The following is a 26,276-nucleotide window of genomic DNA, read 5'->3' on the forward strand; positions in this document are numbered from 1 at the left end:
GTCTGAATTGTTCCCTTCTAACCAACCCCAAATAGATGGGGATAAGCAGGGTTAGTTACGTAGATCCATTCACCTATAGACATAAAAGAAGGCAGCCCCAAAACTGTGGAGATGGTGTGGTAACTCTTATGGAGTAGGTTTTGCAAAGGAAAAGCAGGTTCCCATAATGTCATTCTCCAACCCAAAGGCAAGCCTGGAGGGTAGCCGGGTATTTTCCAAGGATTAGCAAATAGACAGAGAGCTCCAAAAATGGAGGAGAAAGCCAAGTTCTCATCAAGCGAAAGGGGGCAGAGAACCTGTTTCCCAGATATTCGCAAGAGAAGCAGCATGGCTTAGTAGAAAGAGCATGGTCTTGGGAGTCAGAGGACATAGGTTCTAATCCTGGCTCCACCACTTGTCTGCTGTGAGACTATGGGTAAGCCACTTAACTTCTCTGTGCCTCAGTTACCTAATCTGTAAAATGGGAATTAAATGTGTGAGGCGCACATGGGACAACCTGATTACCCTGTATCTACTGCAGGGCTTAGAACAGTGCTTGGCACATAGTAAGTGCTTAACAAATACCATCCTTATTATTATTATCATTATTCAGAGTTGAAAGGAGTAATGGGTACCTCGATAAGGGTTTCAGAGGATGCAGACGCTCTGTCATCTTCCTGGTCTGGTTCGCGCATCCTTCGTAAAGACAGGGAACCTGGGCCGGGACCTCCTTTCTTCTCTCCATTCTGAAATAGTATTGACTCCACATTAGCAAAGCAGAAAGCCACCCTCCTCCCTCGCCTCCCCAAAATTTAAGATTCTTTCAATCACCAGCCACTCTATCCACTCCTTTCCCATCTAAACCCATCAACCATCTCTTAGTATGGTGCTCTGCAAAAGTAAGCACTCAGTAAACACCAATGATTGATTGATAGTCTTTTTTTAACAGAGATGGTGGCCCTTCAGAAAGTTTAAGTTCCTGATCATTGGATACACTATAGAGTAACTTTTAAGATGCATTTCAGGGTGGTCCTACTATCCCACGCCATTTTGGAAAATTTAACCTTAAACCGCCTTTTAAAAATAGCAACTTCGAGAGAAGTATCAACTTTCCGTTTCAAATGCAAGGGTGTGAAGGGGCCAGGGATCTTAGGGGAGGTGGGGAACCAGAAGACGGCTGCAGGCTTCAACAAGCAAACAGGCCAGACTGTTGCCATTTGGGGTCTTTACAGCTCTGATGGGAAATGCTTTGAACTCTTCCAGAGTCCTGGAGTGAGCAGAGCTGGGAGTACTGGTCACACAGCTATGGGGACCATTGCTCCCTTAAAATTGGCACTTGTGAACTTGAAAATATATTTCTCCAATAAAATGTACTCAAAATGATGAATTTTGCTTCTAGCATATCTATCAATCATATTTATTGAGTGCTTATTGTGTGCAGAGCAGTATTCTAAGCACTTGGGAGAGTGCAATATAAACAGTTGGTGGACATGTTCCCTGCCCTTAATAAGTTTACAGTCTAGAGGGGGAGATAGACACTAATGTAAATCGATGATAAATTACAGATATGTACATAATTGTTGTGGGATTGGAGGGGGGTGAATAAAGAGTGCAAGTCCAAGTGCAAGGACAATGCAGAAGGGAGTGGGAGAAAAGGAAATGAGGGCTTAGTAGGGGAAGGCCTCTTGGAGGATATCTTCCTCAAGAACTCTGATACATTCCTCTCTGCCCCAAAACAACATGAATAGGAGGAATCCCAGAAACCAGAGCATGGGGCAGGTTGTCCTCACAATCTTATATCCCTGTCTCAGATCCCACAAAAGGAGTTTGGAAATAATACACAGAGGAATCGGGCCCATCCTGCACAATCTGGGAGATGAACATAAGGGTGCCCAACATGGTTTGTCAGAAATGCAAACAATCTCACTGTGGTAATTTTCTTCTTTTATTGCAAAAGACCTATTATAGTCCCAGGTTGTAAAAAAAAAAAAATGAAACCTAAATTAACATCAAAAAAAGCAGCAGTAAATGACTTATGGTGTCTACTCAAAATGCTATCAAAAAAATGAGAGGGACTTTTGAATACTAGTGATTTGAGTCCAAGACGGAAAGTTTGATCTAAAGGCTGGTCCCAGCAAGGTAAACGACTTGTTCAAAAAGAGAAACAAAAAACTAAGGAGGGTGGACAGTGAACATTTTTGCATGTATGACCACATATTATAAAATAATCCCAGGGACGTCATCATTAACATTCAGCAAGTGTTGCCTGAATCAGATATTCCCTATCCTGACACCATGGGATAGGAAAGGAATGCTAATAATGCAGATAGCATAATTGCTCCTTGAAACGTTGTTGCCATGCTCTTATACTTTGATTTCCATCTACTTTGTTTTTCAGCTGAAACACACCTCCGGGACAAAGTTTTCAGGCTACTTACTTCACTCTTCAGGGAGCTTTCTTCCACCTCTTCAACGACTGACGGCAACAGAGACATGGATCCTTTTCTTTTCACCTGGAAGATGCAGGCACACACCAATACAGTCATGTTACTATTCAAACTTCAACCTAGATCTCTGCAGAACCACATTTTTCTGACTGTTCACAAGGTCACATCTGTTAAGAATTTGCTGCCCACATGGGTTGCTTATAGGTGGTGGTTAATTTCTGCTCTCATACATTTTAGACAACCAGCAGAGTTGGCAGAAGCATCGGGCCCAATCCTGGATTGACATATTTTGCATTGACTATTGAAGCCACTATCCCTTAGCTTCAGAAATGTGGCATGTTAGCCAATCTGTACAACCAACTCAGAATCCTCCTGGCTTGTTCCACTTACCATGGAGTAAGACAGGGTTGAGCTTCCAGTAGGAAGATACCATACTTCAAAGCATACTGGACTGCCTCCCACCCACTTTGAGCTGACATTTCCTAAGCACCTCGTTAGCATCTCATTAACCATGTGGGCTGGATGATTAGACTGAAGTCCAGGCTTGGGGGCCTTGGGCAAACACACCCTGACAGTTTAAGTGCATTTGAAAACTACCTATGGCAGACAGCTTCACCATGACCTCCTACACTTCCTTTTTGATTATTTCAATTAAATGTGGTCTTTTCATATAGGCTGAAAAAGTATCTAAAGGAGTCTACCCACCACCCCTTGCTCTCCCACTCCATCTCCCCTTTCTCCCCATTCCTCTTCCGATCCCAAACCTGCACCATTTACTTTCTTTGCGGATGGGGTTCAGAGTCAACCCCTACTCACTTTCCATTCACAAACTCCTCTGGCAGCCCCTCCACTTTCCTCCGTTGCCGTGACAGCTGCTGGCACTTCGCTGTCCCCTTCTTCCGGTTCCAGGTGTAAATGCCGATGAAGTTCTTGTAAGGAGGACTTCAAGCCCATCAGCAGGTCTTCTTTCTTCTGGTTTAATTTCAAGATCTGTTCTTCTACCTCATGGATGCCTCCCTGCAATAAGAGGATCATGCAGCTGAAGCTAAGAATCGGAGACTAGAGGTGAGGAAACAGGGCAAAACCCTTCACTCTGCCCACTCCTGCCTTCCAGACTGAGAGATGCAGGACAAGCCATTTATCTTCCCTCACTCTACCATTCTACAAAAGCAGGCTCGAACAGCACACACCTGCCTCTGGGAACATTGTGAAACATCGACTTGCCACCCGATCTGCTTTGAAATCCTGGGGAAAAGGATGTGATGGAGAGTCTAAGCACTTCACCCCAACTCAATAGCAAATACATTTATTGCTATTCTTCTTGTCTGTCCGTCTCCCCCGATTAGACTGTAAGCCCGTCAAAGGGCAGGGACTGTATCTGTTACCGATCTGTACATTCCAAGCGCTTAGTACAGTGCTCTGCACATAGTAAGCGCTCAATAAATACTATTGAATGAATGAATGACTACAACCACACATGGATTAGTACTTATCTTAACTATAAATTAAAACCTAAGCTTCCTTTGGATTCAGGACCAGCTTTGAGTGCAGTTTTTGTGATCATGCCAATGGGTGGGGAGAACAACCAGAAGAAACTCACTCCCTCTCCACCGGAGGGGGGGAATCTGTCCTGATGCCAGCAGAGCATCCCCTTCCTACCCCCTTTCATTCACTTAATCGTATTTATTGAGCGCTTACTGTGTGCAAAGCACTGTATTAAGCGCTTGGGAGAGTACAACAACAGACACATTCCCTGCCCACAAGGAGTTCACAGTCTAGAGGGGGAGACAGATGTTAATATACGTAAATTAATTACAGATAATAAATAAATTACTCCAAGAGCTGCTGAAATCTCGCTCACCTCCTCACAACCCTGAGGTTTGCAGGCAGAGGGTCCCTAATCCCTCAGACCCCAAGCCTTCACCACGCCCTCCCCCAACCTTGGCCAGGGCTGTGGCTGAAGCTGTGGTGACTGAAACTCTTAGTCCTGAGAAGTCGGAAACTCTGCACTCTACCCACAGTATCTTACTGCTCTTATTGTCCTTGTCGCATGTTATTTTTGTGTTTTTGTTTGATCTTTCCTAGCTGTCTGTTCTCAACCTTCCCTCCCTCTCCGGCTAATTCATAGATTGCCCCCCCCCCACTCCCTTAGTACAGTGCTTTGCACACAATAGGTGCTTAACAAATAAATAGGATCGATTGACTGACAAACACTATTGCTTCTAAAACTATTTTAACCGGATTCCAGTCCCCGCTTCTTAGTCCTGGAACCTCACTCCATTCTGTGGGGGCAGTATAGGTCCCAACCCCAGCTCCTCTCCATGACTTCATCACTTCTAGGTCTTCAGGACTAGGCTACACCCTCTCCCACCTCTTCTAGGTTGTGGGGTAATCCTGGTTTCAGAGCTTTCTGTCTTGCCAGGGTCTCCTGAGTCCTGGCTGGGATCACTGGCCACTGTCAGGTGCTTCGGTCATCACTACACTGCCCCCTGCCCATACTTTTCCTGTCCTTGACCCTCTCCTCCAGATTTCTGGGAATGATGGGTATTTATTTGGAGCTAGATCACCCACCCCTGAAAGCTGAAAGGGGTGAACAAGAAAGAGAGCTGCAAGATGGCTGCCTCACTCACAATTCAACTCTGTGGCTGAACCAGGGGTTCTCCTCATCCATGCTGGGTCCTGGAGCCCGGCAAAGGCTTGTAGTGCTCCCTGCCCTGGAGTCCCAGGGCTAGATGGAGGCTTCTGCCCTCGGAAGCCACTCTTCTTAGAAACTAAACCCACTCAAATCTCAAGCCGGGCTCCCAGGGGGTTTCTGGACTGGAGTTGGTCAGGGAGCCAGTGGGGTGGAGGGGAAGGCCAGAACTCCAGAGAATGCCCTGGATTCAAGCTGGTCCCCTTCAGCCACTCTGTTTCAGAGACACATGTTCAATCCATAATGGCCTACTAGAGTGGCAGACAAAAAGGAACTTCTGCCTGGGAGATTTCCATTCTTGGTTAGATCACAAATACCAGGTCGCTGGTTTTTGTTTTTTGTTTTTTTACAAGGAGGAATAGCAAACATTATATCAGTTTAAGGAATGGAATGAGCTGGAAATATGCATGGCAAATACTGTATAGCTTGAAGATATGAAATGTAAACAATGAAACTCACCTGTCCTTGGGGAGAAGTGATGGTTTCTTCAGGCAACGATTCACTCGAGTAATTCTTTAAGAGGAGCTTCAAATTTTCTATTTCTTGGTCACATTCATCAGTCTGTATTATGGTCATCTATAACACAACAGCACATTACACCCATCAAGTCTTAGTTCTGGGCTCCTGGAATTCTCCTTCTAAAGCAAATACCTTCAGCACACAGTAAGCACAAAATGAACACCAGTAATTGACTCTCAAGGCTTTTTTTGAATTCCACTTATCCAAAAATGAGACCTAGGTAGTCCTGTAGCCCCAACCCTTTCCTCTCTGTTCAGGCCTGCAGCTCTCTCAGACTGTGGAACTCACCCCCTTTCACACTGCCCTTTGACCTCCTTGCTTCTGCGAGAGGAAGCAAGCAGTTTCCACGGATCAGATGGCAGAACCAGGAACCCCTTGACCTTGGCTCACTGCCCCTGAAGAATTGAGCTACTCTGTGGCTCACTACCAGTGAGGTGGGGCAATGTTTCTGAGGAGACTTCATAACAAAGGTGTATGATTTTGAAATTTCAATCTTAATTCCTGGCTGCCATCACTAGCTATGCACAGTTGAACAGTAGCAATCTGTTTTGGAGGGCAACTATTGTTGATAAATTAAAATACTCTAAAGATTTGCAAGACTAAAAAAAATCACAGGTTTGGGACTGAATGATAGGACAATTTTTTTAAGTGAAAAATAGATTTTCAATTATCTTTCACCTCTAATTTAGCTACTTATTCAGGTTTTCTTTGGAGAATGCCAATATTCATTTCACAGTATTACTTCTGAACATGTTCTGAATAGCTGCCACAGCAAGCTAATATCAGAATAGACCACTTATTCCAGTTTTCCTCCCCAACTGAATTCTTACAAAGGGGCAGCAATGGAAATTTTCCCTGTTTTACTCTTCTGAAAGTACCACACTGAAACAGATCAGATGTCACCTGCTTGCCCCTCTACCTCCTACCACAAGATGATAGAAAATTATATCTGCATAGTTTGATTTCTATGTTGGCAAAAAGGGCAATTTCCTCCATCACTTTTTCCCTTTCATTTTATGAAGAACACAAAGTTAGGGTTATTTTCTTTTCCTGACCAAGGAAACCAATAGAAAATAAAATGAGACACCAAAATTGGTGCTCATTTCTTATTTTTTGAATTTTTATCAGTTCTTCAAATCCCTTCTCTTTGTGGCCTTGAGCAAGACCACTCCCCTCCCTGCCCAGTGGATAAGTAACAGTCCCAGAGCCTGCATCTACCACTCCTTCAGCCAAACAACTGAAGACAGCCTAAGCCACAGCCCCCTTCTCCCTCCAACCATCGGCTTGGAATCCTACATACACCACCGAGGGGTGAGAACCAATGTCAAGAATCAATGTGAATTTGCTCTCATGGTTCCGTAGACTCAGAGAGAGAGAGCAAGCAAGGAAATCCCCAGGCTGAGGCATCTAGACGTGACATCTGCGCAGCCTCCCTCCTATCCCCACCCCACCCTGAGAGAACATAAGAAAGGGAGAGTGCTGAGTTCCCTGACTCTCCCAGGCTAACCATCTGGTTGGAGAGAGAAAGACTCTTCTGTTGCATCAAATCTTTGACAACAAAAAATTTATTGCTAGAAAATGCTACAATCTACAAAAACAAGGCACCAGGTTTGTTTGCAAAAATAAATACCTTTGATAGAGAAAAATGATTTTCAAACACTCTTTCTGTGTAATCTAAACTGGCAGAGACTTGGGAATGGGTAAATGCTATTGCAAAAATTAAATAATGGCATTTATTGAGTGCTTACTGTGGGCAGAACCCTGTACTAAGTGTTTGGGAGGGTATAACAGAGTAGGTAGACATGAATCTTGCCAAGCAGGAGTTTACAATCTACTGCATCTGAATTATTCCCTGAAGAGTGAACACTGAAACTTTTCCCAGGATCTGCTGGCATCAGGAATAAACTGCTCACCTTCAGCTGTTCGTTTTGCTCTTGGGTCACTTTTTCCAATACCTTTACATCTTGCAGAAGCTGGTTTGTTCTTTCAAACACTGGCAGAGGTTTTGTTCCTGCACCAGGAAATTTCACAATAGTCCCATAGGATTTTATCTCACCAATAGTCTTCTTCATGGGGTGTATGTTGTCAAGTATTACCTAAATTAGTAAGATAAATAAGGTCCAAAGCAAGGAAAACAAGACATTAAAGAGGTATAAAACTCAAAGAAAAACAGCATTGCCAGTGCTTTCTCCAGGATTCACATGAGGGCTTTTCCTTGGCTTCTATTCCCAGGGCTGTTACCAGAGATTCAGTAAGAATGTCTGATATAGCCGCTCCAAGGACGAATGAGCCCAAGTCCCACTATAATTAAGCACTTGCACATTCTTGTTCTCAGAATTGGCACAGTCTAAAACTGATATTGATTTGTGTGCTAGGAGAGAGAAGCAAACCATTCATATTCTTCTGAAAAATCCAATTTCCTTATGTGCCCATGATATCTCAGTTACTGTGACATGGGGGATTAACTAGGATGTACCTGAACTATCATGTTCAACATTGCCCAATTTGGTGGAAGTGAAATATAGCTAAACTAATGAGCGTTTAAAGTCAAGGGATAAAGATGGCCAAGAGAATGGAGGGATTAATTTACTAGGGAAATTACTAGAAGTAATTTATTTTGATGGTCACAAAGGAGGGCAAGTATCAGGATACTGTAACCCCAAATATTTGAAATATGAAAAACACGGAGATAAGGAAAACTAGTTAGCAGAGAGAAAGTGAATAAAACTAGAAGAGAGAGCATGGGGCTGAAGAATATCCAGGACCTTTCTGGGTGTTAGATGATGGAATAATCTCCCAAAAATATGGAAGAAACTTAGAAACTTTAAAATGTAAATAGAAAAAGACACTATTGCCACACTGAAGACAGAAAAAGCGGGATCCCCACTTGGGTTGTAGCAGAATCTTGGGCCTGATCTGAAATTTAGCAGAAAATTAGAGGGTGTTTTCACTATGCGCTTTGGCAAGAATGCTGTTAGAGAACGAGCAAACGTTCTTCTGGCAACACAAGCCTACTTGGCCCCAGGGAGGTGTGTGGCATCAAAGGAAACTGTGCACCGCGTCAGACATGGTGAGGACTACTGCGACTTTGCCTTAGCCTGGAGTTTTGTAAGAATGCAGCTCCTGTGGTTCAGGAGAATAAGGTATACTGTAGAAAAACAACCACCACCACCACCACCACTGCTTTGTCTTTAAAACCAGAAAAGAGATCAGATGTTAAGCTAACATCTATATGGGGGTGCAACATCAGCCCAGCCCAGTCAATCTGGTTTGTACTTGGATGTGGGAAAGTAGCATTTATTTATATTAATGTCTGTCTCTCTCCTCTAAACCGTAAGCTCGTTGTAGGCAGGGAATGTGCCTACCAACTCTATTATATTGTTATATGGTACTCTCCCAAGTGCCTAGTACAGTGCTCTGCACATAGTAAGTGCTCAATAGAAGTGAAGTTCCCAGTGGCCTGGACTAAGCCTGGACCCATAAGGTTGGACTGGTCCAGGCTTCACTCAGCTATTTTGGAGGGGGAGGGGAACCCGCAACAAGCTCAGGGGGCCCAAAGGATCTGTGAGGCCACTCCTGGCATTGGCTCAAATCTGACAAGTGGAGTTCAAAGGCTTCTGGAGACTGGCATATGCTCATGTGATGGCAGCTGGCACTCCATGACCTGGTGATTTCCCAGAATGCCCCATTTTTGCAAGCATCAAGACATTCCAGTGCTAAGTTTCTCAAACTTCTGACTAGTATTGCCAAAGGACCACACAACCATCTGGGAACCCACATTCCTTTATGGAGAATTCAGCATGGACTAGTTTCACTTAAAAAGCAAAAAGAGTATCAAGCAAAATCCAATAATACTGGAGATTTATGGTAAGTACTACTCTGGGATAGAAAGAGTTAGCTTTATAATCTTGGAATTATTGCCCTGTGGTTGTGAGGACTATAGAAATCCTAGAAATACAAACCTTCACCTACATTCTCCCCCTCTCTCCGCCGGCCCCTGATTGCCCCACTGGTTTACAGCTACCACCTCAAAATCAGCCTCTCTGTAGAATGTTTTACTTTACAGTTTATAAACCTTTAAAAATAGTTATTTGAAAAACCCAGCAAAAATACAAATAGTTTTTGTGGCAAATATTTTCATTAGTAATAATTCCCACTTACCTCCCCATGTTTGAGATGTTCTTTGGGAGAAAAATCAAATATATCTTTTGAAAGCAGGATACTTTTAATTTTTGCAAACTTTTTCTCCATTGATTTCACTTCCAGTTCAATCGCAGTGACCTCCTATGGTTAAAATAAAAGCACTAATAAATGCTAACCCACTGTTATTTCATACTGCAGTTATGAATAAGCAGCATGAATTATTACTAATCTGATTCATCTTCAAGGAGACTGCATTTTTAATAAAACGTTATTATTGAATTTTGTTCAAACAAATATAAATTGAATCCCCGCAATTCAAAACACCTTACATCTGCCATATCTTGGAGTTGAGGAAGTCTTCCCATTATCTCCTGCTGTAAAGTTGATACTTGATCACTTAATTGGTTTGGCAGTTGTGCTACGTCCTTTGTTTCCAGGATGACTGACAACTGTTCCAGTTCTGAGTAAATGGAATGTAGGAGATTTTGCTTTTGTTCCGAATCTTCTAAGGCCATCTAGAAAACGGTAATAGGGAGTAAAAAGAGCAGCATCAAGACAGTGAAAGCTGCTAAAGGAACAGGTCAAAAACAATAGATCAAATAATGCTTTTGCATGTCCAAATACCGCCTTGTCCTGGAGTTCTTCCTTCTCTCCTTCAGTTTGCCCTCCCCAAGTCCTTCAAGTCCTTAGAAGCTTCCTTCAACCTGAAGGGGATCATGTGTCTACAGAGACCCAGTGGCCTGTGTCCAGGCAGCTCAGGAGAAGACTCCACATATCCTGCCAGAGGTCCATGAACTCAATGATTTGGCAGCATTCAGGTGCCAGAGGGACAAGGGTCACTCTCTGCTCCATTCTAAAACTCAACTGAAGAGGGATTGGCAAATGACAAGTAAGGACAACATGGAAAATCCTGAGGAAATGATGGGGCCAAAGAGAAGAGGATGAAATCATCCAGAAGAGAGAGATGAAAGTAAGTAGCTTAGTGGAAAGGGCACAGGTTTGGGATTCAGAGGACATAGGTTCTAATTCAGGTTCTGCCATTTGTCTGCTGTGTGACCTTTGGCAAGCCACTTAACTTCTCTGTGCCTCAGTTACCTCATATATAGAATGGGGATTAAGACTGCGAGCCCCATGTGGGACAAGCTGATTACCTCGTATTTAACCCAGAGCTTAGAACAGTGCTTGGCACATAGTAAGTGCTTAACCAATGCTATTATTATTATGATAATTATGTAGCATGAACTGCAGATTAAGGGAGAAAAAGGAAGTAAATGTGTGGACAAGAAAATGAAAAACATCAAGAAATAAAAGAGAGCTTCAAAACTCTAGCAATCAGGAACTGTGAAAGGACAGTTCATTCTCTAAACAAAAACTCACCCTCTGACTTTATCTTTCATCTTCTAGATTGTAAATTCATTTTAGGCAGAGAACAGGTCTGCTAATTCTATTGTATTTTACTTTCCCAAGTGCATAGTACAGTGCTCTGCACATAGTAAGCACTTAATAAATACTATTGATTGAAATGACTGAAATCTGAACACATATGAAGATGAAATTATGCCTCAGGCCTATTTAGAGACAATATGAGAACATTTCATACGTTTTCCCATTTTTTTCTTACAGAAGACAATGGACTGATTAGGTCCAGTGGAGGTACAGGGAGGAGTGAGAAAGGGGTAGACTATAAAATAAAGAAAAGGAATGAAAGGAGAATTCCTACAGTAACCGAGAAAGGACAAGTATACTTCTGTCTCTCACTTGGCTGGACTCAGTAAGGAGTGTACTCTATATTCAACTGCAGAAAAAGAGTTCCTTGCTTTTGGTCCCTCGGGTCCTGCCAACTTTGTGGCATTGCTAAGAGTTGGGATCTTTTTGATTCCCAAAAGGAGGGGCAATCCTCTCCTCCAGGTTTTAAGTCTATTACCATTTCCACAAGACACAGGTAATGCCTGGCTTCCTTCTTTCCATCACTTACTAGTCAGAGCTGAACAGAGTCAGGTAAGGAGGTACCTTACATAGATTGTCCGGGCCCCTTACAGAGCCAGATTAGTTGGGGAGAATTTCTTAGAGGTTAGCTCACTGGGTTTGGCCAACCAGGACACACCAAGGATTGACACTGACACCAGGTTTCCCAGCCTTGATTCCCTCTGCTATGTCATGAGAGGGTCTGGGGGCTGGTCTGGTCTTGTTTTTATTATTTACACTTACTCCTTCCTATAATTAGTGTATATTCATCCATGTCTGCTGTCCTTCTCTAGTGGGCTGTAAGCACCTCGAGAGAAGAGATCACATTTTTCACTTCTATCTTTAACTCAAATCCTTAGAACTCAGGTCCTCCTGCCTCCCAGGCTCATGCTCTATCCACTAGTCCGTGCTGCTTCTCATGAGTGACAATGAGGGTGGAAATAAGTTCATAAGTGGTAGATTGGCTGAAGGGGTGATATGGTAGAGGGAGCTAGGAAATGAATCAGAAAACACTTGGAGGAGGAGGGGATCTTGATGCAGAAGAGAGGGAATTCCATGTCGGGAGAAGTGAGTGAGGGGATGGAGTCAGGAGAGTTGAGAGCAAGGTACAACTAGAAGGTTGGCATTGGAGGAACAAAGCCAGCGAGTTGAGGAATAGCAGGTGACGAGAGCAGGTAGATAAGGTGGGCCAGATGGTGGACAGCCTTGAAGCCAACTGTGAGTTAACAGTGATGGTAAGAAATGGGAAAGAGAGAATGGTAGAACCCCAGCATGGTCTGGATTTCGTTTGTACAGAAAGAAACGAGAACACTCAGATTCACCCCTCTAGACTGTAAGCTTGTTAAGGGCATGGAACGTGTCCATCAACTCTGTTATATTCTTCTCTCTCAAGTGCTTAGTACAGTGTTCTACACACAGTAAGCACTCAAAATATACCACTGTTCATACTTTATTCAGACTCTACAATTCAGGAAGACTTACTTGAAGTTTAGTAGCATGCTGACTTAGGGCCTTTGAAGAATCGTAATCCACAGGGTCTGCCAGCAAACAACTGGTTTTATCAATCCAAATCTCAGTGCCCTTCAAAAGTTCATTATATTCCTCCATTTTAAGAGTGGCCTGTCAAAAGAATATTTCTATTCAAAATACAGCATGCTCCAATTACAGCAGCATAACCACAAATTAGAGATTAGTCACATGATTCAAGTGATACACTAATTAAATATAAGAAATGGATTCATCTATTTCAGAAATGAAAGCAAAATTGATTTATGAGCAGAAGACTTTATTTTCTAAATGATTCACTTTAAAATTCTTTGAATTCACTGATCTCACCTTATTCAGCTGGGAAGTCCTATATTCTGCTCTTTGTGACACTTGTTGGTATTGCTGACGTGGAACCATTAAGTTATCCATCCATTCTTGGGCTTGGCCTGGGTCCTGTTCAACTAGATCCTGAACTTCTGAATCCAGTTCATTTAGTTTGGAGTGCCAGAGGTCCAGTTCATCCCAGATTTTCTGAGAAAATCAAAGATCAATTTAAGATAGAAGATCAGCCTTTAAGAGAGACTATCCAGCCAATAATATCTGATTTTCACATAGAATAGGCTGTTTGACACTTGTAGTGCAAGCAGGTAAACTCTGATTTTTGAAATCTATTATTATAGCTTAACTCATTTTCACTGTGATAGGCTCTAGCACAGCTGAGAGGTGGAGGTAAAGGTATTTACTGAGCACTCAAGGTACAATCTCCCCCGATTAGACTGTAAGCCCGTCAAACGGCAGGGACTGTCTCTATCTGTTGCCGACTTGTTCATCCCAAGTGCTTAGTACAATGCTCTGCACATAGTAAGCGCTCAATAAATACTATTGAATGAATGAATGAATGAATGAAACAAGTGCAAGGTACTTGCAAGGATGCATGGTACTGGGCTAAGTACTTAGAAAAAAGTACAGTGGAACCAAGGGAGATAATAATGATGGTATGTGTTAAGTGCTATGTGCCAAGCACTGTTCTAAGCACTGGGGGAGATACAAGGTAATCAGATTGTCCCACGTAGGGCTCACAATCTTAATCCCCATTTTACAGATGAGACAACTGAGGCACAAAGAAATGTCTTGCCTAAAGTCACACAGCTGACAAGTGGAGGAGCTGGGATTAGAACCCACAACCTCTGACTCCCAAGCCCATGCTGTTTCTCAAATATTTCCTGCCCCTAGGAACATACACTCTAAACAGAAGATATACAAATATTTGCAAATAATGGAATCAGACAAAATAACTGATTGTACAATTCATTACAAATGTCTGCACAAGTGCTCAGGGATCTTATAAATAAATACATAGGTGATCAAGGTGGCTTCTGGTTTAATTTCACTTGGGATGTTGTTATACTCCAATGAGACATTACTCAGGAGATCAAAGTTGGGGACTGATCATCAGCAGACCACCAACTAGAGCTAAAATTTTTGTCCAGCCTATGTTCAATATTTTCCAAGGCAGATATAAGATTAAAAACTCCCACCGGAACGTGGTTGAGAGTTCTATTGGAGACCCCAGAGATCATGGCTGAACCAAATGCCCAAATACAAAGTTAGGACTGAATTAGTTCAACTTGGTAAGATTAACAAGAGAAAAGTCAGGGTGTACTAGGTATTCTTTAAAGCCAATCAAGTTCAAGATTGCCAGAACCAAACAAAGGGATGTCAATGGTTACCAGAACTCAGACACAAATGTGCTTTGGCCATGCATCTGCCTGCATGACCGCTTCCTTGAGGAAGTAGCTGGAAAGGGTTCAATCTAAAATAAGCCCCACATTCACTCACTCTAGCTTCAATTTTACCCCAGGTGTAGCTTAAGCCAAGAGAAATATAAGAAAGCAGATACGCCACAAAACTTCTCATCTTCCCAACCAAATCTGTCCTACCCCTGAATTCCCATTACTGTAGACAGCACCACCATCCTCCCTGCCTCCCAACTCTGTTATCTTGGCATCATCCTTGACTCATGTCTCATTCAACCCACATACTTAATCTGCCACCAAATTCTGTTGATTCTATGTTCACAACATCACTAAAAATTCACCCTTTCCTTTCCACCCAAACCGCTACTCTGCTGTTCCAAGCATTTATATCCCACCTTGACTAACTTGACTATCTTGACTTGACTAACCTTGACTAACAGCCTCCTTGCTGATCTCCCTACCTCCTATCTCTCCCCACTCCAGACCATACTTCACTCTGCTGCCCAGATCATTTTCCTGAAAAAATTCTTCAGTTCATATCTCCCCATACCTCATAAATCTCAAATGGCTGCTCATCCACCTCCAAATCAAACAGAAACTCCTCACCATTGGCTTTATTATTATTATGGTACTTGTTAAGAGCATGCTATGTACCAAGCACTGTTCTAAGAGCTGAGGAAGATACAAGTTAATCAGCCTGGATACAATCCCTTGTCTCACATGGGGCTCACTTCCCCCTTTTACAGATGAAGTAACTGAGGGCCAGAGAAGTGAAGTGATTTGCCCAAGGTCCAACAGCAGAAACGTGGTGGTGCCAGGATTAGACCCCAGGTCCTTCTGAATCCCAGGCCCGTGCTCTATCCACAAAGCCACACTGCTGATTAAAGCACTCAATCAGTTCTCCCCTTCCTACCTTATCTCTCTGATTTCCTACTACGACCCAACTCATTCACTCTGTTACTCCAATGCCCACTTACTGTGCCTCAATCTCATCTATCTTGCTGCCAACCACACATCCTCCTTCTGCCCACATCCTCCCTCTGGCCTGGAACCCCCTCTTCCTTCATATCCGACAGTCCATCGTTCACCTTCAGAGCCATATTAAAGTTACACTCCCTCCGAGGGGTCTTTTCCATCTAAGCCCTTACTTTCCCTACTCCCTCTCCCTTCTGTGTTGTCCTTGTAATTAGATCAAATATTACTTATTGATTGATTTGAACACCTTAAGTATTAAGATTCACCTCACCCTCAGCCCCAAAGCACGTATGTACATATCCATACTTTATTTTAATGTATGTCTCCCCCTCTAGACCGTAAGCTCCTTGTGGGCAGGGAACATGTCTATCAACTGTTATATTGTTAGTCTACCAAGTGCTTATTTAGTACAGGGTTATGCTCACAGGAAGCATTCAGTAAATATGATTGATTAATGCAGAGCCATCTCCAGTGTTCTAAAGGAAATAAAATTATTGCTTAATATCCTAAAAGTGGACTCACTCTTTTCTATTCTGTTGAATTATTTCTACTTCAAGGCTGTCTTGGAACTAGCATCATTTCTTTTGTTTTTATGGAAAAACCTTTCAGGAAAAGCTTGCACATTGGCAGGCCAATAAGTTGGCCCTCAAGAGCCACCTCACCATCCCCATGACAAAAAGAATTCCATCGGCATGGTCTTTCTCACCAATGACCCCTTCTCTGCCTCCTCCCTGTTAGTAGATCCTTCTTCTTAACCGACAGACCATCATTCTCCCCCCAATCAAAGCCCTACTAAAATCATGTCTCCTCCAAGAGGCCTACTTTGATTAGCCCTTACTGTCCCATTAATTGATGGCATTTACTGAGCGCTTACTGTGTGCAGAGCACTATACTAAGTGCTTGGGAGAGTACAATACAAGAGAGTTTGTAGACATACTCGGATTTGTACACTGGTGCTGTGGGGTTGAGCATATCATGACTAAAAAGTGCTTACAGGGTACAGATCCAACTTGCATAGGCAACATAGAAGAGAAATGGAGTAGGGGAAGTGATGGATTAGTCAGAGCAGCCTACTCTGAGATATAATTTTAATAAGACTTTGAAGATGAGGAGAGGGGTGGTCTGCCATGGGGTCAAGGGAGGGTTTTATTTTATATTTTTGGATGAAGATATATGAGCTTGAAAGTAGTGGGGAAGAAGCCTTTGGAAAATTAAAAGTTGAAGATGGAGGTCAGCACTTGTGTATATTTGTACATAATTATTATTCTATTTTATTAATGATGTGTATATATCTATAATTCTATTTATCTATTTTGATGCTATTGATGCCTGTATACTTGTTTTGTTTTGTTGTCTGTCTCCCCCTGCTAGACAGTGAGCCCGTTCCTGGGTAGGAATTGTCTCTGTTGCCGAATTGTACTTTTCAAGTGCTTAGTACAGTGCTCTGCACACAGTAAGCGCTCAATAAATATGATTGAATGAATGAATGAGGAGGGTTGGGGGCAAGTGTTTTGATCTGATGCGAAAGGATGGAGTTGGAGGTGCAGGAGAAGTGGGTAGATTTTGAGAGGAGGGGGGAATCTCCTTTTGAGAGACTGCTGGGAATGTTGGGAGGGCAAAAGAGGGGGTAGGAGGAGGGATTTTACCCTCCCTTCATGGCCAACACATTTGTGTCCGTATTCCTTATGTAATTTGATTTTTACTTCCCTCCCACCCAGCACCTATGCATATATGCATCTGAACTTTATTTTAATGTCTATTTCCCCTTCCAGTCTGCAAGCTCCTTATGGGCAGGGATTGTATCTACCCATTCTATTTTATTATATGCTCCCAGGTGTTTAGTACAGTGCTGTGCACATGGCAAGTGCTCGACAAACACCACTGACCGACTGATTGGTCATCACCTCTATGAAGAAGTTGACATAGTTGCATTAAGCCCAGGAATCTGTTCTAGGGTCTGTCTGTGCCAGGTGAGTGAGGGTGCTAGCAGCTCTTCAGTGAGTGGGGGTTTGTTGGCAGTGTCTAGAAAAACAACACAAGAGAGGCAACTGCCACCATGGCATTAAATTCAGGAGTGAGGGACACGGGAGGGCATTACCTTTTGAACTTCTTGGGCTTCCTCAATGTTCTTACTTTTCTGTTGCAACATCTTTTCAGCATTCCGAAGTCCATTGTTAATGTCTTCTATTTTTCTATTCATCATAAAGGGTGGTGAACTTTCCAGGATTTTGTTTCGAACCTGCCACAAAGAATAAGAGGAAGAAAAAATAAGACTCCTGGGTCCTTGCCGATTGGCCACAAGTTCCAGTATTATGATCACTCAGCTCCGAAGGAGTAGGCCCTTCCGCTGAGCAAAGTCTCTGAGCCTAATCTCTACCCACTGAGGATAGACTATTAAAAATACATCAATGTGGCTTAGTTCATAGCTCAACAGTTTACCTGTCCCACTATTGCACTGTGTAAATCCTGTCTGAAGATGGTATTAAAAATGATCCTCAGTTCAGCTTTGATGCTATTAGGTAAACAGAATTCATCTAGCCTGGGCCAGTGAGGCAGTCTGGATCCTCACAAAGACATTCCCACCAGAATTATTTCCTCCTTGAAATCTACATCATATTTCAACCAGGAACATGCATAAACCAGTTTCAATCCTATTGAACTTAAACTACATCTCAAAATCCGACTAAAAGTCTTCCTACCCTAATATTGGTGGTTTGATAGAGAAAATATTCTCAAATTTGTTGGTGTGTGGAAACATATAGTGCTTAACATCTAGGACATTCTGACAAAACTAAAGAAACATATAGCAGCGTGACTTTCTCTCTGATTGATTTTCTTCAGAAAAAAATGGTCTTCCCCTGGATGAGTATATTGAAAAATCCTTCACTTCAAATACTCTAAACGGGTGTTTTCCTTGTGCAAATTATTATTTCTTCTGTAATTTATTTATCTTAATGTCTGTCTCCCCCTCTAGACTGTAAGCTCGTTGTGAGCAGGGAATGTGTCTGTTTACTGTTATACCGCACTCTCCCAAGTGCTTAGTACAGTAAGCGCTCTGCACACAGCAGGTACTCAATAAAAACGATTGAATGAATGAATTTTGATCTCCCTATGTAGCACATATCCTACGGCTTTTAGAAATAGTGGTCACTTCAACCCAAACAGATTTTGACATTATTCACCATTATCCATTACATAATGCTCATGTGCAGGAAACATAAAAAAAATTCACCACTCAGAAGGGCTAGTGTGTTTTCTGCCTTTTTTGCAGAAAACTATGAGACTCATCTTCCATAGACAACATTCTTCCTATGGGGACTGTCCTCTTAATTACCTGCTTTAAGGTTTCCTGCTCTAACATTTTTCCCATGTCATTATGGTTATGGACAGAACAACATTTCACCTCAAATTAAAAGAACTCTGCCTGTAGGTACAAATCTGCGAGTCGTAGGAAAAGCCTTTTCACAAATTTCAGAATCTAAAGGGTACTTCAGAATATTCACTATATGAGGATTTATGCTTTAAAAGAGCTTGTGGCAAAAGCACAAACCCTGAGAGCAGAAGAGATAAAGACTAACCTGTGCTATTTGAAAATGAATGCATTTTTAAATTAAAAAAACTCTAAAGTAAAATAGAATCCAAATTACTAGTTACAATCAATTACTGTATACCTTATTGAAAATCCAGCTTCTTCTTAAATGACTGAAAGAAAATAAAAATTCTATAAATGAATAAAATTCCAGACAGTTGTCTTACCTTCTCTTCGACACGTTCCAAAGCTTTTTTGCATTCCTCCACCTGTGTTTCTATTTCTGCAGGCACGATGCAGTACATTTCAGAGTACTTGATACGGAGTTTTTCCATAATATTTTCAAGAGTTAACTTCTCTTTGGTAATTATTCTCTGGATCTCCTTAAAACATCAGGAGGGTTTCGGTATTAGCAGGACACTGAAAATTTGAACGTGTCTCCCAACTTTGTTGTGTTGCAGTAAATGCCAGTGACTGATAGATTTAACTGCAAAACTCAAGATCTCTTCCTACCACATCCTCATGGCTTAAGTGAAAGATTCTGCAGGACAATACCCTTCACTATCAACGCCAACTGATTAAACCTGTTTATACCTTTCAATTTGTAAGAAATACATTTGATATCATGTCATGGTGCCAAGCCTCTGTTCTAAATAGGCACTACAATATTCAAAGTTCTACTGAAGGGCTGTGATAGAACTTTCTCTCTGTAGAAGTCCTGATACAAAAGCCTTCTAGTAGCAGACATTTTTTAAAAGTTTGATTAACTTGTAGCCACTATATACTGCTCTTAGTATTATCATAACAATGGTGCAACGCCACTAAAAGCTCCAGACTTGAAGCAACAGTGTCTGCTTTCATGTAATTATACAGCCCAGCAGAGCACAGCTCCTTTCACAATCCTGGCTTCCAGTTCCCTACAAAGAATGTAGGTTTTGGGAGATAAAAGAAACCCGAACAAACAGTCTATTGGATGTGGCCTACAAACAAAATCTGATCTCTGCAAGTTACCTTGCAAGAATTACAAAGGAGATACTCACGTTTGGAGCTTTTTCCCCCCAATTTCATGTGGAAAACTGACCAACACGTTTTCTGATATTCATGTTTGGGAGCTTTTAATTAAAGGCTTTGTTTGCAAAATTACTGAACAGGAAGGCAATTACGATTTAACCGAAATGAGTGACTTCCCACTGGATGATTTTTTTTCTATCTCCACCATCAGTTCAAAGGCCTTATCCTCCCTTGAGGCTGCAGCCCCACGGGCAAAGCCAAGTGGAAGAGTACAAGTGAGTTTCCCTCTGAATTTCGGGCTAACTGTGCCAACCAACCCTGAGAGTTACCCTTCATTCAGGGCTCCCACAGTTTCCCATTAAAATTGTCTCAATAGGTGAAATCAAGCCTCTTCCCTTGATGATTTGAGGCAAAAAGGCTCAGGTTACCAAAAGCAAAGAGACTGGGAACCCAGTTGTAGAACTGCTATCAGTGGTATAGTATTTTCAGGCCCATAGGAAATTCATTCCTGAGGGATTCTATTGCTCTGACCCATCCCATATTTGAGGATGGTAGCTAAAATTCATAGGTAACTGTAAACAAGTAAGGCTTAGCAAGTTTCATCCATATACTGAATCCTGTAATTTTCTAGTGACCTAGGGGAAGAAGCATGGGCTGGGAGTCAAGAGACCTGGGTCCTAATCCTGGTTCCATCATTTGTCAGCTGTGTGAAGTTGGTCAAATAGCTTCACTTCTCTGTGCCATAGTTTCCTCATCTGTGAAATGGGGATTAAATACCTGTTCTTCCTCCCCCTTCAACTACGAGCTCTGTGTCAGACAGGGATTGTGCCTGACCCGATTATCTTGTCTTTACCCCAGCACTTATTGCAGTTCTTGGCACAGAGTATTTAACATATAATACTATTATTATTTTTATAGCTTTATTATTATGTAGTTATAATGTTTTCATCCAAACATGTGCATTTCACTGTCAATGGTCTCTTTTTCAAAAATAAAGGACATCTGTCTATCGCTAGACTGTAAGCTCGTTGTGGACAGGGAACATGCTACCAACTCTATTGAAATGTACTCTCCCAAGAGCTTAGTACAGTGCTCTTCACACTGAAAGCGCTCAATAAGTACTATTGACTGATTGATCATAGTTTTCTTGCATTGCGAGAGATGCCATGTACAATTAAAACTGCTTTTGAATAATCTTTCCCTCAACCCCTTATTTCCCAGTGGAAGAATAGTCCCAGAACACGCATTTTGGATAACACGAGAATTTGCTGAAACATAACTGGATTGAAGCACGAATATTTATAAAACCAATTTGTATATCAGTTACTACTGACCTCAAATTGTTGTGCCTCTTCTGTTTGGTCTTGCATCTCCATTTCATGGAAAGAATTTACTGTGTTTTGAAACAAATTCTTCAGAGCTATTATTTCTTTACTTATACTGTCTCTTTCTCTGACTTCAGTTTGCACCAGTTCTTTATTTTTTTGAACTTTTTGGTAGAGCCTAAAACAAAAATTAATTAAATATACAAACCTAGAATACTTCATTTAAAAAAAAAATCCCTAACCTGGGTTTCTGGTTAAGTAGTTTCATTTGAATGGTGAAATAAATTAGAATGCCATACATTACTATTTTGGCCAAAATGATCTCAACATCTCTGATTTTCACTAATTATTTTCACCATTCTATCCTCCTCTGACCTCATGCATAAAACAAACAATCCCATGCCTCAACTAGGAGGTTTGTACTTCTTCCTCCAGTCCCCAGGAGGTACTCCATAGCCTACAAGAGGCAGGGCTCTGCTGCTGAGGCAGGCCTCTGAGACTTCTTTTGGCAGTAATCCAGCCAATAGTTTTTCCTCTTCTCCTCCCACCTCCCACTGCCTCTGGCAGTCAAAACTCAGAGTCCCCTGGAGAAAACCTCTTTGGGAGGAAGCTGTGAGTATATTAACTTTAGCAAACATGTTTGTAGTCAATTAATCTTTTCTTCATCCATTTATATTATTCAGATTGTTGTTTACTCCTGCCTAAATGTCACTGGATTTTTTTAGCTCAGATTTCACTAAAATATGGAGTAATTAAGTAGACCATTGCTTTAACCAAGTTTTGTGTTCTAGAATCTTACTTATTGCATCGATCTTGCATAGAGCGAATCTCTTGCACGGCAGGAACGGTTTCTATCAACTCCAAAACTGCGGGGACATTCAGGACACTCTTCTGACGTTGAAGAAGCAGAGTCAATAGTAGCTGCTGCCTATCTAGGCTTTCCTCAAAGTGCCACAAATACTCTAGTGATTCCGAAAGTTCTTCCTTGGTGGCTTTCTCTTTGGCTTTGGTACTCTCAGGTAGCTCTTCTTGAAGATTGTCTACAATTATGGCTTCCCGTTCAATCTAAATCAACAATAAAATAAGGACAGCACATTGCTATTTTGTGGGACAGAGCCAGAGAGCTGTCTTTAACCTGACAGTCTCACTCCAAGAGCAGACTTGTGAATACACATGCCTGGAAACTTTTCTTGAATCTTTATGCTAATCTGAGCATGTATCAGACCTGAAAACCTAGTGGAGTGTCAGCATTCAAATCCAGTTTTATTTACCCTTTTACCCTTCTGGGGATAAAATAGTAAGCGCTTAACAAATACCATCATTATTAAAAGTAAAATTCTTTGTGAGAGTTCTCAGAGGTAGAGAAGGGGCTGAGGGTCTCTGAATTTTTCTCAGGATCTTTCATCCCTCAACCCAGTATGACTCAGGGTTGGAGTCTACAGTTTCATGGCTTGGAACCTGGATCCTAGCCATCTGAAAGAATTCAGAGTTCAACAGATGGTAATCCAATGTAGAGAGCCACAAACACACTGTAGTTTCCAGATATCTGTTCTGGCAACTTTCCAATTTGCTCAGGAAAAATTACCTCAGTGAAATAAACTACTCTTCATTGAAATAAATATCACAATTGACAGATATGGAATAATTTTTGTGACTATCTTCGTTCCACACTATGGTTACAGTGCTAACCTGTAACAGTCTGCGATGTTACCTGTAACAGTCTGCGATAAGTTTATAGACCTTTAGGGTGTAGTGATGCCTGATGGTTCGTTGGCATAGTTAGTGGTGTCTTTGTTACTATTGCAATTCAGTGCATCTGTAAAGTTATTTCTAGGTCATCTTAGCCCTCCTGAAGGTGTCAACTAACAAGTAACATTTCTTTAGTCACTCTTGCATCTTTCTTCTGACTTTGAGGTGAATAGGATTGCAATGTGCATGACGCTTTCATAAACAAATCGAGGTAAGATTTTGTTCATGGGCAGTAGCAAGCAAAGTTAAGAACTCTGCCAGCAGTGTCCACATCAAATACGGAGAAAGATTACAATTTCATCAGATAAGTGCAAAATATTCCTTACCCACCTGCCACCTCTAGTCACCCTTCCAAATCACAAGTATGGGATTGGTGGGCTACCCAAATGGGTAGAGAAAGATACCCACTGCCTGGGCACAGTCACCCAAGGCAATGAGTTTAAGAAATACTCTCTTCTTCCATCTTAGATTTTATACGGGGGGGAGGGGAGGTTTGAGGGGGAGATGTGGGTGCGCACGTGCGCAGGCATAGAATAAGGAGATACAAGAGTAGCCCAGCAAAAAGGGTGACAGTTTATACTGAAATAAAATTACTGTAAAGAATTATTTAAGCAGTAATAGTTTTGGGGACTAATGTGTTCAACTATTTGACTGTAGAGAAAAAAAACCACTCACTTCTTCACTGACAAATTTCCATTCCTGTTTCAACTCCTCACAGCTCATCTCCCATTCTGTAGCAATTTCCAGAAAACTCAGCCATTTCTCCCAAAGAGCTGACACCATTTTGAGCAGGCACAGATTGCTCTTTTCTGTGCACAGTGGGTTGAGATGCTTCAGATCCTGACGCAATCCCATCAACGTTTCTTCCATGGAAAGAAGATTCAACACCAAACCCTTGAGAACACAAAAGAAGAATGGGGAAGGTCATTTATTTAAATTTTTGTTTTCTTTCTTAATGTACTATGTCTGACCTGATTAAGTTGTATCTACCCTTGTGCTTAGAACCATATTTGACACACAGTAAGCACTTTAATACAATAATAATTATACTAGTAATAATAATTATCTACTTTTCAGAGTCTTATGTAGCTTTGAATATTTACTATCAAAGATTCTAGCAATTTCCTCAGCCTACTTGCACATCATTCTCCAAATTCCTTCAATGGCCTCATTCATTTCTGTTTAGGAAAGGAAAAGGGTTCTCCCCCATGAAGAATTCAGATTGAAAAGACGAGCTCCAATGAAAATGTGGGCCATCCGTCACTGGACATCAACACGATCCAGAGTTCAAAGACACATTCTTTTGCAAGGTCAAGGATGTGGGTTGAACAGGTGGTATTATGTCTGGGCACTCATCAGTGAATGTATTTACTGTCCTTTTTTTATTATGTCTGGGCACTCATCAGTGAATGTATTTACTGTCCCTTTTCCTGCCCCATCTGTACCATCCTTTGAGGATGCAATTCCTTTCAAGTTGATGGGAGATACGCATTTGGATGAGCACTCAGACTGTGGTCCAGGAACCATGTCTAATTAATCCTCCACTGTAATTTTTCTCAGCATTCAGGAGGCCCCAGTAAGAGACCAGTGGGACCGCTTGTTCCTTCAGCTTTTGCATTTTGCTGTGCTTCCTTCAGGTGGCCTATTAAGGTGGCCTAGATAAGCTTCAGAATCCAACTTGCCTTGGTCTGTTCCAAGTGCTCCAAGGCTTCTTTGTATGACAAAGGGACATGAGTCATGGACTGGTGGAGTAACTTTGCAGCTTCATTAAAGTTAATGCAAACCTTCTGCGTCTCCTTGTTGTAGTGTGCATAAATCTCCAAGCATCTGAAGAGCAAAATTAACAATGTGAACTGTGTGATCACTCCTTTGAGTCCCTTTTGCCTGGTTTAATACCTGAGGAGATCCCAAAGTGGAAAACCATTTAACGGCACATTAGACCAGCAACCCAGGCCCTTTGATCAGATCTATCCTCATGACAGCCGCCGTGTTATTTATGTTTTTCTAGGATTTTTAAGCATGTACTGATTATCTAAAATCTGGGCCTGTGACTTCCTGCCATTAGATAGGCAAAGACTGAGGGAAAGACCACTAATGACAAGGCTGTTTCCAGAGCAGATGGAGGGGCAAATGTGGAAGGCCCATCCCCCACCAATTCACCTAGCCCACCCCCCGAATGCCAATCGTCGACCTCTACAAGCGGTGGAAAGCCTGGGGTTAAGCCGACCACCGGAAGCACAACCTACCTATCAACATGCTCTCTCTGCACTTCAGCTGCCGCTCTTACTGCTGCCCTCTTAGAGGTAAGTTGGCTCAAAGTATACTGAAGCTGTAGTTTGGCACGGGGCTTAATTCGGTTTTCTAGTTTGCAGGCAAGTTCTTGAATGTCCGCTACTGCAGACTCAAATTCTTCTGGTTTCCATTTGGATTCTTCTATCGTATCAAGATCTATTTTGTGGGAATGAACACTAGCTTCAAATGCAGTTACTATCCCAACTGCCTTTTGCACATTTTCTTCAAAAGCCTTCACGATGTCATAGGAGTCATTTAAGTTGTTCTGAAAAAAATTGCAAAGAAAAAGGAAAGCGAGAAAACAGCGACAGGTGTCATGGAACAATCATTGTATTATAACACACCACTCACCCCATCCAGGACACGTATCAAAGCCTGCGGCCCTGCAGAGCAAAGACTTCTCATCTGACAGGAGCTGGGCCAGCCCTGAGGAACTACTCAGAAACAAGGAGGAATGCTTGAGGCACGGGGTGGGGCGGTCAAAATCGCATGCAAAGCAGCCCCTTGGCACTTACGTCCATACCCTTATACTTTATTTCTTCCTGGTTAGTCACAATCCAATCTAATGGGGGTGGGTTTGTTTTTTTTAATTAACAAGCAGAAGAGATCCATCAATCAATAAATGGTATCTACTGCGCACCGAGGACTGTACCGAGAGCTTAGGAAAATACTGCAACAGTTGGTAGATATTATCCCTACACACAAGGGGCTTACAGGGATAGTCTACAGGGATATTGTGTAGCGAAGGCATTTCTCTCAATACTTACTCTCTCCTGCCCTAGGCACATAAGAAGCCACCCAGTCAGGCAACCAGAAACCCTTCACCCCTCCCTCCCCCGCACCATTCAAAGCTGCGTAAAAACAGTAAAAGCAGGGGAAACTGCTTTCAAGGCTTGAGCGAGAAGC

The 26,276-nt window shown here is 42.1% G+C and overlaps 1 protein-coding gene across 5 annotated transcripts in view; it reads right to left on the minus strand.

Annotated features, from left to right (window-relative positions):
- SYNE2 (spectrin repeat containing nuclear envelope protein 2) overlaps positions 1-26,276 on the minus strand; it is a 221,984-nt gene that overhangs the window by 81,652 nt on the left and 114,056 nt on the right. For all 5 annotated transcript variants that reach the window (XM_029078794.2, XM_029078793.2, XM_029078792.2 and 2 more), the window contains exons 51-66: positions 25,325-25,635; positions 24,761-24,905; positions 23,754-23,972; positions 22,129-22,394; positions 21,339-21,507; positions 19,221-19,376; positions 17,563-17,703; positions 13,081-13,263; positions 12,727-12,864; positions 10,110-10,295; positions 9,799-9,921; positions 7,551-7,733; positions 5,578-5,694; positions 3,243-3,443; positions 2,418-2,492; positions 615-725 (exon numbers count right to left, since the gene is read on the minus strand). In XM_029078794.2, coding sequence (XP_028934627.1) covers positions 615-725; positions 2,418-2,492; positions 3,243-3,443; positions 5,578-5,694; positions 7,551-7,733; positions 9,799-9,921; positions 10,110-10,295; positions 12,727-12,864; positions 13,081-13,263; positions 17,563-17,703; positions 19,221-19,376; positions 21,339-21,507; positions 22,129-22,394; positions 23,754-23,972; positions 24,761-24,905; positions 25,325-25,635 — 2,724 coding nt within the window. The remainder of the gene's footprint in view (positions 1-614; positions 726-2,417; positions 2,493-3,242; positions 3,444-5,577; positions 5,695-7,550; positions 7,734-9,798; positions 9,922-10,109; positions 10,296-12,726; positions 12,865-13,080; positions 13,264-17,562; positions 17,704-19,220; positions 19,377-21,338; positions 21,508-22,128; positions 22,395-23,753; positions 23,973-24,760; positions 24,906-25,324; positions 25,636-26,276) is intronic.

This window comes from Ornithorhynchus anatinus, chromosome 14 (genome assembly GCF_004115215.2).
Source record: "Ornithorhynchus anatinus isolate Pmale09 chromosome 14, mOrnAna1.pri.v4, whole genome shotgun sequence".
In the NCBI taxonomy this organism is placed as follows: Eukaryota; Metazoa; Chordata; class Mammalia; order Monotremata; family Ornithorhynchidae; genus Ornithorhynchus; species Ornithorhynchus anatinus.